This window comes from Poecilia reticulata, chromosome 19, assembly GCF_904066995.2.
Source record: "Poecilia reticulata chromosome 19, P_reticulata-male-v2, whole genome shotgun sequence".
Taxonomy (NCBI): Eukaryota; Metazoa; Chordata; class Actinopteri; order Cyprinodontiformes; family Poeciliidae; genus Poecilia; species Poecilia reticulata.
This window is the reverse complement of record NC_088848.1, coordinates 18,166,809-18,181,791: the sequence shown is the minus strand read 5'-3', so window position 1 is coordinate 18,181,791 and position 14,983 is coordinate 18,166,809. Positions and strand designations below refer to the sequence as shown.

At 41.0% G+C, this 14,983-nt stretch overlaps 1 protein-coding gene and 17 non-coding genes across 19 annotated transcripts in view; all 18 read right to left on the bottom strand.

Annotated features, from left to right (window-relative positions):
• The window catches only part of LOC145549137 (uncharacterized), a 3,073-nt gene extending 1,044 nt beyond the window's left edge, over nucleotides 1-2,029 (bottom strand). Inside the window, exons 1-5 of one of the 2 annotated variants that reach the window (XM_081600798.1) lie at nucleotides 1,824-2,029; nucleotides 1,478-1,709; nucleotides 1,219-1,250; nucleotides 712-969; nucleotides 1-625 (exon numbers count right to left, since the gene is read on the bottom strand). The exon at nucleotides 1-625 is cut by the window's left edge and continues 1,044 nt beyond it. In XM_081600798.1, coding sequence (XP_081456924.1) covers nucleotides 1-625; nucleotides 712-969; nucleotides 1,219-1,250; nucleotides 1,478-1,537 — 975 coding nt within the window. In that variant the 5' untranslated portion in view covers nucleotides 1,538-1,709; nucleotides 1,824-2,029. Of the gene's footprint in view, nucleotides 626-711; nucleotides 970-1,218; nucleotides 1,251-1,477 lie in introns of both variants that reach the window. The other variant, XM_081600797.1, reaches the window with a different exon arrangement.
• A 223-nt stretch (nucleotides 2,030-2,252) lies between these two features.
• Nucleotides 2,253-2,334, bottom strand: trnas-aga (transfer RNA serine (anticodon AGA)). Its single transcript has one exon. It is a non-coding gene; the product is annotated as a tRNA-Ser (tRNA).
• A 638-nt stretch (nucleotides 2,335-2,972) lies between these two features.
• On the bottom strand, nucleotides 2,973-3,054 carry trnas-aga (transfer RNA serine (anticodon AGA)). Its single transcript has one exon. It is a non-coding gene; the product is annotated as a tRNA-Ser (tRNA).
• Nucleotides 3,055-3,686: 632 nt separating this feature from the next.
• On the bottom strand, nucleotides 3,687-3,768 carry trnas-aga (transfer RNA serine (anticodon AGA)). The gene has a single exon. It is a non-coding gene; the product is annotated as a tRNA-Ser (tRNA).
• Nucleotides 3,769-3,928: 160 nt separating this feature from the next.
• Nucleotides 3,929-4,010, bottom strand: trnas-aga (transfer RNA serine (anticodon AGA)). The gene has a single exon. It is a non-coding gene; the product is annotated as a tRNA-Ser (tRNA).
• Nucleotides 4,011-4,888: 878 nt separating this feature from the next.
• trnas-aga (transfer RNA serine (anticodon AGA)) lies at nucleotides 4,889-4,970 on the bottom strand. Its single transcript has one exon. It is a non-coding gene; the product is annotated as a tRNA-Ser (tRNA).
• Nucleotides 4,971-5,604: 634 nt separating this feature from the next.
• On the bottom strand, nucleotides 5,605-5,686 carry trnas-uga (transfer RNA serine (anticodon UGA)). Its single transcript has one exon. It is a non-coding gene; the product is annotated as a tRNA-Ser (tRNA).
• A 158-nt stretch (nucleotides 5,687-5,844) lies between these two features.
• trnas-aga (transfer RNA serine (anticodon AGA)) lies at nucleotides 5,845-5,926 on the bottom strand. Its single transcript has one exon. It is a non-coding gene; the product is annotated as a tRNA-Ser (tRNA).
• A 161-nt stretch (nucleotides 5,927-6,087) lies between these two features.
• Nucleotides 6,088-6,169, bottom strand: trnas-uga (transfer RNA serine (anticodon UGA)). The gene has a single exon. It is a non-coding gene; the product is annotated as a tRNA-Ser (tRNA).
• A 161-nt stretch (nucleotides 6,170-6,330) lies between these two features.
• trnas-aga (transfer RNA serine (anticodon AGA)) lies at nucleotides 6,331-6,412 on the bottom strand. Its single transcript has one exon. It is a non-coding gene; the product is annotated as a tRNA-Ser (tRNA).
• A 636-nt stretch (nucleotides 6,413-7,048) lies between these two features.
• trnas-aga (transfer RNA serine (anticodon AGA)) lies at nucleotides 7,049-7,130 on the bottom strand. Its single transcript has one exon. It is a non-coding gene; the product is annotated as a tRNA-Ser (tRNA).
• A 146-nt stretch (nucleotides 7,131-7,276) lies between these two features.
• On the bottom strand, nucleotides 7,277-7,358 carry trnas-uga (transfer RNA serine (anticodon UGA)). The gene has a single exon. It is a non-coding gene; the product is annotated as a tRNA-Ser (tRNA).
• A 158-nt stretch (nucleotides 7,359-7,516) lies between these two features.
• On the bottom strand, nucleotides 7,517-7,598 carry trnas-aga (transfer RNA serine (anticodon AGA)). The gene has a single exon. It is a non-coding gene; the product is annotated as a tRNA-Ser (tRNA).
• Nucleotides 7,599-8,231: 633 nt separating this feature from the next.
• trnas-uga (transfer RNA serine (anticodon UGA)) lies at nucleotides 8,232-8,313 on the bottom strand. The gene has a single exon. It is a non-coding gene; the product is annotated as a tRNA-Ser (tRNA).
• A 156-nt stretch (nucleotides 8,314-8,469) lies between these two features.
• Nucleotides 8,470-8,551, bottom strand: trnas-aga (transfer RNA serine (anticodon AGA)). Its single transcript has one exon. It is a non-coding gene; the product is annotated as a tRNA-Ser (tRNA).
• A 637-nt stretch (nucleotides 8,552-9,188) lies between these two features.
• On the bottom strand, nucleotides 9,189-9,270 carry trnas-aga (transfer RNA serine (anticodon AGA)). Its single transcript has one exon. It is a non-coding gene; the product is annotated as a tRNA-Ser (tRNA).
• Nucleotides 9,271-9,908: 638 nt separating this feature from the next.
• On the bottom strand, nucleotides 9,909-9,990 carry trnas-uga (transfer RNA serine (anticodon UGA)). Its single transcript has one exon. It is a non-coding gene; the product is annotated as a tRNA-Ser (tRNA).
• A 158-nt stretch (nucleotides 9,991-10,148) lies between these two features.
• Nucleotides 10,149-10,230, bottom strand: trnas-aga (transfer RNA serine (anticodon AGA)). The gene has a single exon. It is a non-coding gene; the product is annotated as a tRNA-Ser (tRNA).
• Nucleotides 10,231-14,983: the final 4,753 nt, after the last annotated feature.

Genomic DNA, 14,983 nt, shown 5'->3' with positions numbered 1-14,983 from the left:
AGGTTCCCCTCTTGCCAGCCGTTCCTGGTCTTCTAATTCTGCCCTATTCTGTCTCCACTTCCTGTAGCGATTCATGTTGGCTGGAGCCTGATCTGATGGTAATGATGATGCTGAACCAGCAGCAGCTGCTGGAGTTGATGAGTGAAGTGGTGGTGTATAGTACCTATACATTGGAGCCATAGGAGATGGCAGGGGTGGGAACTGTCCTTGTCCAAATGAGGTCAAAACTGGAGCTGGTGGACCGTAGCAGAAACCCAAAGAAGTGGATGGCGCTTGTGGAACCTGCTTCTGCTCACAGTAGGACCAAGCAGATGATGGTGGCTGATCAGTTTGTGGATACAAGAAGCTGGCAGGAACTGGGGCCTGTGAAAAGTGTCCTGGCTGGTATGATGGAGGATAATGCTGTGTGAAGCCAGCTTTTCCACCAACCCGTTGACGGATCAGTGCCTCGCCTTCTCTGTTTTCAGGTTCCTTAAACTCCATGCTTTTATGTCCGTGTTCCACAGGAATGGAGGGGAGCTGTCTCGCTTCTGGGAAGGAGGCGTCAGCCACGGACACCTTCGGAGGAAGCTTCACACCTTGGAGAAGAGTATCCCTGTCTGTTCTCTTCTGCCGCTCATGTAGCCTGAAAGATAAAAACATAAATTGTTTCTTTTCAAAGTCAAGCCATCTTTAAAGTGCAATATCTGTTGAAAATAAAGGACTTCTTACCAAGCACACACAGTGGTATTGTTGATGGTGACTAACAACAAGTTGGTCTTGTTCTGTATGGGCTGGGAGTCCTCAAGCAGTTGTTTAATGTGGCAGTATGTTTGAACAATAGACTGTGGGATGGGTAAAACCTTCCCCTTGGTGTCTTTTGGCCGGTTTCTTGCTTGCTGATATTCTTTCAACAGCTTGAGGCAAATGCACTCAGACACTCTGTTTGAGTCAGGTCTCTGGGCAGCCTGGCCATGGGTCATGAAGAGTCTGTGACAAACGGGTCATTGAAATAGTAGAAAAACACAAAAGTTAATTAACACTGATTTGATTGGAGCAGCAACGAAGTGCAGTAGAAAAGTACTTCTCATTTTGATGAGCTCAGCAAACCCATATTAATCTCCTAAGCTTAAAACTTTACAATGCTGAGAAAAAATATTTATTTGCAACATATGACTTGGCTTCCATCAGTGAATATGCAAACAAGTTATTCATTGTGTCAAATATCAGACAGGTTACCTTTCAGCTTGAATCCCTGCCTGCTCAGCTGACTGTGGAAAAACAGCATTGAATAAACTTGTGTGACAAATCATTAAATTCTGTCCAGTGTTCTATAACCATTTCAAATTATTGTCTGCTTTTGTCTTCCATATTAAGATAGGTAAAAAAATAATAATAAAAAACTTACGTGAAGCACTTAAAAATTTCAACAGTCACTGGTATGAAACAGCCTTTTTATCATCTATTGTTATGTATACAATAAAAGAAATTCACTTACCGTATGATAGCCGCAGTAGCAGGGGATTTTTTTCCCCAAATATGTCGATCGTCCGGACATTTTGGTTGAAGGCAGGAGTCAGTGGGCATCCGTTTATCCGCTGGATAACAGACTTCCACCTTCTTGCTCCAGGTCTCTTCCCAGTGGTAAACTTAAACTTCCCCTGAGCATAGAGCTGCATGACACCAGCCCAGTAAGAGTCCGGTTTTCCTGTCTTCGTCATCTTTAAAAACTGTACAAGTTACAGCACATGTTAGAATAATAATTCAAGCAACAGTATCTCTTTATGGTGGACAGTAACTAGTCACCATATAAATAAAATATCCACCATAAATACTAATTTTACCTCGGTTAAACAGGTGTCAAACAGTAGGAGACGGAGGAGCAACAACATTCGTTTTTTCCGCGTAAGTCACTGCGCATGACATACGTGATGACGTAGCACGCAAAATAGTAGTACTTTGTTAGGATTGGTTACGACTTTGTTAGGAATTGTTAGGACTTTGTTAGGACTTTGTTAGGAACTTGTTAGGACTTTTAGGAATTTGTTAGGATTGTTAGAAATTCGTTAGGAACTAGATTGACGGCCAGTCGGCAGCGGGTGCGGCCACAACAACCCGAAAAGTAACAAAGTTAAGACACCAGGAGACAAAACTGGATTTATAGCAAAAAATAAGAAGTGGTCACTTCAATCTTGGATTGCAGGTTCTATTCCCCCCTGCACCCTCTGAGGTGATGACTGGCATATATACTGCTAATCAAATGTAATGCTAAACGTTGTTGGCAGGATTCGAACCTGCGCAGGGAGACCCCAATGGATTTCTAGTCCATCGCCTTAACCACTCGGCCACAACAACCCACATACCTAATATGTTATGACACCAGGAGACACCAATGGATTTATAAGAAAAAATAAGAAGTGGTCACTTCTTCAATCTCGGATTGCATGTTCTATACTACCCCTGAACGGGTTTATTTATTGCTAATCAAACACAGCACTAAACATTGTTGGCAGGATTCAAACCTACGCGGGGAGACCCTAATGGATTTCTAGTTCTTCGCCTTAACCAGTCGGCCACAACAACGCACGAACTAACTCTTACTACGCCATTTGACACCAATGGATTCATCGGACAAAAGCCTAAAAATTGCTGTGGTCTTCAATCTCTGATTGGAGGACCTTTTTACTCTCTGTGCTCTCTAAAACTAGACTGGCAGAAATTTTATCCATCAAATATTACCAAAGCACTCAACGTTGGTGGCAAAATTCAAACCTGCGCAGTGAGACTCCAACGGATTTTAAATCCATTGCCTTCACCACTCGTTCACAACAACCCACTAAGTAACAAAGTTAAGACACCAGGAGACAAAACTGGATTTATAGCAAAAATAAGAAGTGGGCACTACTTCAATTTTGGATTGCAGGTTCTATTCCCCCCTGCCCCCTTTGAGGTGATGACTGGCATATATACTGCTAATCAAATGTAATGCTAAACGTTGTTGGCAGGATTCGAACCTGCGCGGGGAGACCCCAATGGATTTCTAGTCCATCGCCTTAACCACTCGGCCACAACAACCCACATACCTAATATATTATGACACCAGGAGACACCAATGGATTTATAAGAAAAAATAAGTGGTCACTTCTTCAATCTCGGATTGCATGTTCTATACTACCCCTGAACGGGTTTATTTATTGCTAATCAAACACAGCACTAAACATTGTTGGCAGGATTCAAACCTACGCGGGGAGACCCTAATGGATTTCTAGTTCTTCGCCTTAACCAGTCGGCCACAACAACGCACGAACTAACTCTTACTACGCCATTAGACACCAATGGATTCATCGGACAAAAGCCTAAAAATTGCTGTGGTCTTCAATCTCTGATTGGAGGACCTTTTTACTCTGTGCTCTCTAAAACTAGACCGGCAGAAATTTTATCCATCAAATATTACTATAGCACTCAACGTTGGTAACAAAATTCAAACCTGCGAAGGGAGACCCCAACGGATTTTAAATTCATCGCCTTCACCACTCGTTCACAACAACCCACAAAGGAACAAAGTTAAGACACCAGGAGACAAAACTGGATTAATAGCAAAATTAAGAAGTGTTCACTTGTTCAATTTTGGATTGGAGGTTCTATTCCCTCCTGCCCCTCTGAGGTTTAGACTGGCATATATACTGCTAATCAAATGTAATGCTAAATGTTGTTGGCAGGATTCGAACCTGCACAGGGAGACCCCAATGGATTTCTAATCCATCGCCTTAACCACTCGGCCACAACAACGCCAAAAGTAACAAACTTAAGACACCAGGAGACAAAACTGGATTTATAGCAAAAATAAGAAGTGGGCACTACTTCTATTTTTAATTGCAGGTTCTATTCCCCCCTGCCCCATTTGAGGTGATGACTGGCATATATACTGCTAATCAAATGTAATGCTAAATGTTGTTTGCAGGATTCGAAATTGCGCAGGGAGACCCCAATGGATTTCTAGTCCATCGCCTTAACCACTCGGCCACAACAACCCACGTACCTAATATATTATGACACCAGATGACACCAATGGATTTATAAGAAAAAAGAAGTGGTCACTTCTTCAATCTTGGATTGCATGTTCTATACCACCCCTGAACGGGTTAATTTATTGCTAATCAAACACAGCACTAAACATTGTTGGCAGGATTCAAACCTACACGGGGAGACCCCAATGGATTTCTAGTTCTTTGCCTTAACCAGTCGGCCACAACAACGCACGACCTAACTCTTACTACGCCATTCGACACCAATGGATTCATCGGACAAAAGCCTAAAAATTGCTGTGGTCTTCAATCTATGATTGGAGGATCTTTTTACTCTCTGTGCTCTCTAAAACTAGACTGGCAGAAATTTTATCCATCAAATATTACCAAAGCACTCAACATTGGTGGCGAAATTCAAACCTGCGCAGTGAGACTCCAATGGATTTCAAATCCATCGCCTTCACCACTCGTTCACAACAACCCACAAAGTAACAAAGTTAAGACACCAGGAGACAAAACTGGATTTATAGCAAAAATAAGAAGTGGTCACTTCTTCAATTTTGGATTGCAGGTTCTATTCCCCCCTGCACCCTCTGAGGTGATGACTGGCATATATACTGCTAATCAAATGTAATGCTAAACGTTGTTGGCAGGATTTGAGTCTGCGCGGGGAGACCCCAATGGATTTCTAGTCCATCGCCTTAACCACTCGGCAAAAACAACCTGAAAAGTAACAAAGTTAAGACACCAGGAGACAAAACTGGATTTATAGCAAAAAATAAGAAGTGGTCACTACTTAAATTTTTTATTGGAGGTTCTATTCCACCCTGCCCCCTCTGAGGTGTAGACTGGCATATATACTGCTAATCAAGTGTAATGCTAAACGTTGTTGGCAGGATTTCAACCTGCGTGGGGAGACCCCAATGGATTTCTAGTCCATCGCCTTAACCACTCGGCCACAACAACCCACATACCTAATATATTATGACACCAGGAGACTCCAATGGATTTATAAGAAAAAAGAAGTGGTGACTTCTTCAATCCTGGATTGCATGTTCTATACTACCCCTGAGCGGGTTTATTTATTGATAATCAAACACAGCTGTAAACATTGTTGGCAGGATTCAAACCTACGTGGGCAGACCCCAATGGATTTCTAGTTCTTCGCCTTAACCAGTCAGCCACAACAACGCACGACCTAACTCTTACTATGCCATTCGACACCAATGGATTCATCGGACAAAAGCCTAAAAATTGCTGTGGTCTTCAATCTCTGATTGGAGGTCCTTTTTACTCTCTGTGCTCTCTAAAACTAGACTGGCAGACATTTTATCCATCAAATATTACCAAAGCACTCAACGTTGGTGGCGAAATTCAAACCTGCGCAGTGAGACTCCAACGGATTTTAAATCCATCACCTTCACCACTCGTTCACAACAGCCCACAAAGGAACAAAGTTAAGACACCAGGAGACAAAACTGGATTAATAGCAAAAATAAGAAGTGGTCACTTCTTCAATTTTGGATTGGAGGTTCTATTCCCCCTGACCCCTCTGAGGTGTAGACTGGCATATATACTGCTAATCAAATGTAATACTAAATGTTGTTGGCAGGAATTGAACCTGCGCGGGGAGACCCCAATGGATTTCAAGTCCATCGCCTTAACCACTCGGCCACAACAACCCGAAAAGTAACAAAGTTAAGACACCAGGAGATAAAACTGGATTTACAGCAAAAAATAAGAAGTGGTCACTTCAATCTTGGATTGCAGGTTCTATTCCCCCCTGCACCCTCTGAGGTGATGACTGGCATATATACTGCTAATCAAATGTAATGCTAAACGTTGTTGGCAGGATTCGAACCTGCGCGGGGAGACCGCAATGGATTTCTAGTCCATCGCCTTAACCACTCAGCCACAACAACCCAAAAAGTAACAAAGTTAAGACACCAGGAGACAAAACTGGATTTATAGCAAAAAATAAGAAGTGGTCACTTCTTCAATTTTGGATTGCATGTTCTATTCCACCCTGCCCCCTCTGAGGTGTAGACTGGCATACATACTTCTAATCAAATGTAATGCTAAACGTTGTTGGCAGGATTCGAACCTGCGCAGGGAGACCCCAATGGATTTCAAGTCCATCGCCTTAACCACTCGGCCACAACAACCCGAAAAGTAACAAAGTTAAGACACCAGGAGACAAAACTGGATTTATAGCAAAAAATAAGAAGTGGTCACTACTTCTATTTTTAATTGCAGGTTCTATTCCCCCCTGCCCCATTTGAGGTGATGACTGGCATATATACTGCTAATCAAATGTAATGCTAAATGTTGTTTGCAGGATTCGAACCTGCGCAGGGAGACCCCAATGGATTTCTAGTCCATCGCCTTAACCACTCGGCCACAACAACCCACATACCTAAAATATAATGACACCAGGAGACACCAATGGATTTATAAGAAAAAATAGGAAGTGGTCACTTCTTCAATCTTGGATTGCATGTTCTATACTACCCCTGAACGGGTTTATTTATTGCTAATGAAACACAGTACTAAACATTGTTGGCAGGATTCAAACCTACGCGGAGAGACCCCAATGGATTTCTAGTTCTTCGCCTTCACCAGTCGGCCACAACAACACACGAACTAACTCTTACTACGCCATTAGAAACCAATGGATTCATCGGACAAAAGCCTAAAAATTGCTGTGGTCTTCAATCTCTGATTGGAGGACCTTTTTACTCTCTGTGCTCTCTAAAACTAGACTGGCAGAAATTTTATCCATCAAATATTACCAAAGCACTCAACGTTGGTGGTGAAATTCAAACCTGCGCAGTGAGACTCTAATGGATTTCAAGTCCATCGCCTTAACCACTCTGCCACAACAACCCGAAAAGTAACAAAGTTAAGTCACCAGGAGACAAAACTGGATTTATAGCAAAAAATAAGAAGTGGTCACTTCAATCTTGGATTGCAGGTTCTATTCCCCCCTGCCCCCTCTGAGGTGATGACTGGCATATATACTGCTAATCAAATGTAATGCTAAACGTTGTTGGCAGGATTCGAACCTGCGCAGGGAGACCCCAATGGATTTCTAGTCCATCGCCTTAACCACTCGGCCACAACAACCCACATACCTAAAAAATAATGACACCAGGAGACACCAATGGATTTATAAGAAAAAATAAGAAGTGGTCACTTCTTCAATCTCGGATTGCATGTTCTATACTACCCCTGAGCGGGTTTATTTATTGATAATAAAACACAGCTGTAAACATTGTTGGCAGGATTCAAACCTACGTGGGCAGACCCCAATGGATTTCAAGTCCACCGCCTTAACCACTCGGCCACAACAACCCGAAAAGTAACAAAGTTAAGACACCAGGAGACAAAACTGGATTTATAGCAAAAAATAAGAAGTGGTCACTTCAATCTTGGATTGCAGGTTCTATTCCCCCCTGCCCCCTCTGCGGTGATGACTGGCATATATACTGCTAATCAAATGTAATGCTAAACGTTGTTGGCAGGATTCGAACCTGCGCAGGGAGACCCCAATGGATTTCTAGTCCATCGTCTTAACCACTCGGCCACAACAACCCACATACCTAATATATTATGACACCAATGGATTTATAAGAAAAAAGAAGTGGTCACTTCTTCAATCTTGGATTGCATGTTCTATACCACCCCTGAACGGGTTTATTTATTGCTAATCAAACACAGCCCTAAACATTGTTGGCAGGATTCAAACCTACGTGGGGAGACCCAATGGATTCGGGACCCCAATGGATTCCAGCCTTAACCAGTCGGCCACAACAACGCACGACCTAACTCTTACTACGCCATTCGACACCAATGGATTCATCGGACAAAAGCCTAAAAATTGCTGTGGTCTTCAATCTCTGATTGGAGGTCCTTTTTACTCTCTGTGCTCTCTAAAACTAGACTGGCAGACATTTTATCCATCAAATATTACCAAAGCACTCAACGTTGGTGGCGAAATTCAAACCTGCGCAGTGAGACTCCAACGGATTTTCATTCCATCGCCTTCACCACTCGTTCACAGCAACCCACAAAGGAACAAAGTTAAGACACCAAGAGACAAAACTGGATTTATAGCAAAAATAAGAAGTGGTCACTTCTTCAATTTTGGATTGCAGGTTCTATTCCCCCCTGCACCCTCTGAGGTGTAGACTGGCATATATACTGCTAATCAAATGTAATGCTAAACGTTGTTGGCAGGATTCGAACCTGCGCAGGGAGACCCCAATGGATTTCAAGTCCATCGCCTTAACCACTCGGCCACAACAACCCGAAAAGTAACAAAGTTAAGACACCAGGAGACAAAACTGGATTTATAGCAAAAAATAAGAAGTGGTCACTTCAATTTTTTATTGGAGGTTCTATTCCCCCTGCCCCTCTGAGGTGTAGACTTTCATATATACTGCTAATCAAATGTAATGCTAAACGTTGTTGGCAGGATTCGAACCTGCGCGGGGAGACCCCAATGGATTTCTAGTCCATCGCCTTAACCACTCGGCCACAGCAACCCACATACCTGATATATATTATGACACCAAATGACACCAATGGATTTATAAGAAAAAAGAAGTGGTCACTTCTTCAATCTTGGATTGCATGTTCTATACCACCCCTGAACGGGTTTATTTATTGCTAATCAAACACAGCCCTAAACATTGTTGGCAGGATTCAAACCTACGTGGGGAGACCCCAATGGATTTCTAGTTCTTCGCCTTAACCAGTCGGCCACAACAACGCACGACCTAACTCTTACTACGACATTCGACACCAATGGATTCATTGGACAAAAGCCTAAAAATTGCTGTGATCTTCAATCTCTGATTGGAGGACCTTTTTACTCTCTGTGCTCTCTAAAACTAGACTGGCAGAAATTTTATCCATCAAATATTACCAAAGCACTCAACGTTGGTGGCGAAATTCAAACCTGCGCAGTGAGACTCCAACGGATTTTCAATCCATTGCCTTCACCACTCGTTCACAACAACCCACAAAGGAACAAAGTTAAGACACCAGGAGACAAAACTGGATTAAAAGCAAAAATAAGAAGTTGCCACTTATTCAATTTTGGATTGGAGGTTCTATTCCCCCCTGCCCCCTATGAGGTGTAGATTGGCATATATACTGTTAATCACATGTAATGCTAAACGTTGTTGGCAGGATTCGAACCTGCGCGGGGAGACCCCAATGGATTTCTAGTCCATCGCCTTAACCACTCGGCCACAACAACCCACATACCTAAAATATTATGACACCAGGAGACACCAATGGATTTATAAGAAAAAATAAGAAGTGGTCACTTCTTCAATCTCGGATTGCATGTTCTATACTACCCCTGAACGGGTTTATTTATTGCTAATCAAACACAGCACTAAACATTGTTGGCAGGATTCAAACCTACGCGGGGAGACCCTAATGGATTTCTAGTTCTTCGCCTTAACCAGTCGGCCACAACAACGCACGAACTAACTCTTACTACGCCATTAGACACCAATGGATTCATCGGACAAAAGCCTAAAAATTGCTGTGGTCTTCAATCTCTGATTGGAGGACCTTTTTACTCTCTGTGCTCTCTAAAACTAGACTGGCATAAATTTTATCCATCAAATATTACCAAAGCACTCAACGTTGGTAACAAAATTCAAACCTGTGCAGTGAGACTCCAACGGATTTTAAATCCATCGCCTTAACCACTCGGCCGCGACAACCCACTAAGTAACAAACTTAAGACACCAGGAGACAAAACTGGATTTATAGCAAAAATAAGAAGTGGGCACTACTTCTATTTTGGATTGCAGGTTCTATTCCCCCCTGCCCCCTTTGAGGTGATGACTGGCATATATACTGCTAATCAAATGTAATGCTAAATGTTGTTGGCAGGATTCGAACCTGCGAAGGGAGACCCCAATGGATTTCAAGTCCATCGCCTTAACCACTCGGCCACAACAACCCGAAAAGTAGCAAAGTTAAGACACCAGGAGACAAAACTGGATTTATAGCAAAAAATAAGAAGTGTTCACTTCAATCTTGGATTGCAGGTTCTATTCCCCCCTGCACCCTCTGAGGTGATGACTGGCATATATACTGCTAATCAAATGTAATGCAAAATGTTGTTGGCAGGATTCGAACCTGCGAAGGCAGACCCCAATCGATTTCTAGTCCATCTCCTTAACCACTCGGCCACAGCAACCAACGAGCTAACTGTTACTACGCCATTAGACACCAATGGATTCATCGGACAAAAGCCTAAAAATTGCTGTGGTCTTCAATCTCTGATTGGAGGACCTTTTTACTCTCTGTGCTCTCTAAAACTAGACTGGCATAAATTTTATCCATCAAATATTACCATAGCACTCAACATTGTTGGCAGGATTTGAGCCTGTGTGGGGAGACCCCAATGGATTTACAAGGCCATCATCTTATCCACTCGGTCACAACACCCCATGTACTAGCTATGTTAGGACACCATTAGACACCAATGGATTCATAGGACAAAAGTAAAAATTGCTGTCTTCTTCAATCTCTGATTGGAGGACCTTTTTACTCTCTGTGCTCTCTAAAACTAGACTGGCATAAATGTTATCCATTAAATTTTACCAAAGCACTCAATGTCACTGGCAGGATTTGAACCTGTGCCGGAAGACCCCAATGTATTTCATAGCTATCGCCTTCACCACTCGGCCACAACCATTGTACTAGAGATGTTAGGACACTGGAGACATCAATGGATTTATAGGAAAAAGGCATAAGATCAGTCTGTTCTTAAATCTCTGGAAAACCTTTTTACCCCCTGCGCTCTCTTAAGTGTAGTTTGGCATATATATTGCCAATCAAACATAGCACTAAAGGTGTTTGAGAGGATTTGAACTTGCGCGGTTAGAACCCAATGGATTTCTAGTCCATCACCTTCACCACTCGGCCACAACAACCCATGTAGTGGTTATGTTAGGACACCAGGAGACACCAATGGATTCATAGGACAAACGCCTAAAAATTGCACAAATCTTCAACATCTGATTGGATGACCTTTTTACTTTCTGTGCTCTCTAAAATGTAGACTGGCATAAATTTTATAAATCAAATATTACCGAAGCACTCAACGTTGTTGGCAAGATTCAAACCTAGGCGGGGGAGATCCCAACGGATTTCAAGTCCATCTCCTTCACTACTCGGCCACAACAATGCACATACCTATAAGGTTAAGACACCAGGAGATAGCAATGGAAACATTTTTTTCTTCAGTGTCTGACTGAAGGGTCTTTTTACCCTCTGCGCTTTCTAAAACATAGACTACCATAAATTTTGCCCATCAAACAGTGATTATTACCTTATCACTTAACATTGTTGGCAGGATTCGAACCTGCGCAGTGAGACCCCAATGGATTTCTAGTCCATCGCCTTAACCCAGTGTTTCTCAATTATATTCTGTCATGCCACCCCCTGGGGATTATAATTTTTTTGCTCCCCTCCACTCAGTGCCTTTCCCTCCCCAGAATTTAAGTACTATTGCGAATCTCTTCATATTTAATAATTTGTCGCACAAACCACTGCCTCTAGAATTGTATGACCTTATTATCATAACCGCTGTTTTATTGTTCTAAGCCTCAAAATAATTTCCAAAATCAATTTATTGAGTGAATCACTAACATTTAATCAAGACTACTCCGTTTGAAAAAGATAAAGTGCAAATGATTCACTGGGATGTGCATCTTTAAACTTAATATAGTAAAACCTTTTACAACTATCAGCATTGGTTACTTATCAGCTTCTTCAGTTTTCAGTTTTCACCATGCTGCACTAAATTGCAGAATACTGAGGGTCTTGTAAGGTTATAGTTGGTACTGGTTTAACAAATGAGTAAGTACTAAATGTTTTAGCACATCAGAAGCAGATTTCAGACCGAGGACTTTGAAACGATTTTTAAAACAACTTTTAGAAAGAACCAGACATGCTGAGTTGTTCACGTTACATATCACTCTATCAAAGCTTTTTAATTTAATGACTTTCTTCCGGCAATATTGCGTGTTTACTCTGCCAATATTTAAATTACTCTGCTAATACGACTAGGTTTTAGTAGTATTATTATTGTATTTGAAAATGAAAATTTCTTAGCCTGGACATAAAACGCCGTCATACTTGCTTTACTGACCTCTGCTACCGTTTCTCTTTTCACTGTCAAACTTCTCCATCTCTCCTCTACGATTGTAGCTATATTCCAAAATATCCACGCTTATATCCTTCGTACGGTAGCTGACAGGTGCAAACGCTCAGCAACAGAGAAAAGATGCAAACAAAAAAAGAGACGCAACTACATGAAATGCGGCAAACAAGAAGAGGTGGAAACAAAAAACGAGACGCAAACAAATGAAACTCAGCAAAAAAAAAAGAGACGCAAACAAAAAAGACTACAACCACAAATAAATGCAGCAAACAAAAAGAGAGATGCAAACAAAAAGCTAATGCAACAAACAAAAAAAGAGATGCAAACAAAAAGCTAATGCAGCAAACAAAAAGAGAAGCAAACAAAAAAGACTACAGCCACAAATGAAATACACAAAACAAAAAGTGTTGAAAACGGAAGTGCTCCAGACCACTAGGGGGAGTCTAACAAAAAACAGCTGTGTCCAAATTTAGGCTCTGCATCCTTTAAAGCGGGTGTTCAGAAAAGCAGCAATGGCGACAAAATAATTTTTGCTGTATTATACTTAAAATTACACAAAATGATTTTTTACAATGTTTTTAGGTGAGAATGTAGATGTATAGATCTCGAAAATCTGCTCGGTTCATTAATACATCACCTAATTCCAATATTGCTCCGACGTTTTAGGAGATGTCTGCTCCCGCTGCATTAACAGCCAGCTCCCCTCGCCAGCTGTCAGCTGGCCGGGTGCTCCATGTTCGGTACGCCGAGAGAGAACGCATGACTACCGGCAAATTGTTATAAAAACTCCCTCTAGTTTTCCCCTCTGAGTGGACCTGGAACACAGATATTAAGTCAGGTAGTAATAAAATCTTTTGGTTCACTAAAGTATTAAAAATATTCCTGAGCAAATGGGTTTGACTGATTAAAGTTAAGCCTTCAAACATAATAGTTTTATTTAACTGTCTTACTACCTGAGATCTGGAGAGTATTTGAAAATGAATATCCCTTGTATACATTAAACATTTTAGAATCAGACAGATTTTTTTTTTACTATGGAACAACCTTTAAAAAAAAAAAAGAATCTTGTATATAATTTATGTTATTGTCAGAGACCAGATTATAATACTCTGCTAGGTTTTCTTAGTTGAAAATTTTGTCAAGAAATCTCAAGCCAACAAAACAAACAACACACATGTAAAAAATTAAAAACGGTGAATCAACAACAAAGACTTATTTGAACAGCTGGTAACATTTTGGTGATGAAGTTTCAAGTTTTACCTATGAAATTAAACTATTTTCTGTACATATTCTAAGCTCTTGAGCTCCATCTGAAGCTTGCTGAACTTCAGGCTCGTGCAGAGAAACGGGAGATGTGAGTGAAGCTGCTACGCTGCATTCAGTGTCCTCTTTATTACAAAAGGTGAAGAATAATACAGAAATAAAGAGTAAAAATAACAACATTGAGTGCGTTTTTTTCCTTCGCCGCTCTGTGCTTCACGTTGTCACGGCTGCTAAGCAACATAACGCCGAGATGGAGGCTAGGCAGCTAGCCGGAGGCTACAGCTTCTCTCTTCTGGTCATCCATATTCGTGGCCTTCGAAGGACCCGTCTTCCGTAGATCGGGCCGTTTCTCACATAGACATAATAAAAGGACAGAGGCCTAATGGACCGCTCTCGTTTCATCAATACATATTTAATATCATATTAGGTTAGAAACAGGAATTGTACTCCATTATTTTCTGTTGATATTATCTATTGCTTTTGTTTGATATCAGGACTAAACTTTGGAGATGCTGAGTGCAGAAGAACAAATTGGGTTTTTGGAGATAACTTTTCATTGAATTAAAATACAGTGTTAAAGGTTTGTTCCTGGCAGAGCAGGAGAGAAACCAGAATTTCACAGCTACCTGTGAGGTTCCTTCATCTGTTTCTCTTTGCCCAGATGGCTGTAGAGCCGCAGGAGGCCGGATAGTGTTAAGAAAAATAAATTTAAAATAAGTTAGTTTTAAAATTTAACATGACTTGATTGAAATAGCCTAATATAGTTTTAAAATTTATAACTTATTCTGGCCTATTGACCTTTATTTTACTTGTAGTTAAAGTAGATGGTTTGTCAAGATCTCTGATCTGCCCTTTGTCTGTCTGGGAAACAATCAGTAGGAAGTTCCAGCTTTTCACACTGATTTGTGAAACCTTATTTAACAAAAGGAGGAACTGGTGTTTGATCTTGTGAACAAATCGCAGGGATTTTCTAAATTCAAAAAAAGGGACAGAGATGCCTTCCAGTTGGTCAAGTAGAGATAGCCTTATTTGAATACATTAAAGAGGAAAACACGCCTACAGGTATAAAAGTTTGTGCACAAGGGAAATAATTTAGAAAAAGCTGATTTTAGTTTTACTTCTGCACCAGCTCTTTCTCCAAGGACGTCCTTGAAATTTCTCTGTCTTCTTGTCTCAGGTAACAATGTTTGTATCTGTGTTTCTCCAGTTTCCTGTTCTATCTTATACTTTCTTCTGATTGGATTAAATTCTGTAATTCTGTGACGTCAACACGCATTGTTGTGATTCTGTGTCCACACGTGGCCACGCGAGAGGACCAGGGATCAACAGGAGGAAGCAGAGCCAGATTTGTTTGCAAAAATTTTAGTCACACAAATAATTCTTCCTTAACAATATATATACTGCTCAAAAAAAATAAAGGGAACACTTCAGTGTTCACTTAAATGTTAAAGTGTTCCCTTTATTTTTTTGAGCAGTATATATATATATATATATATATATATATATATATATATATATA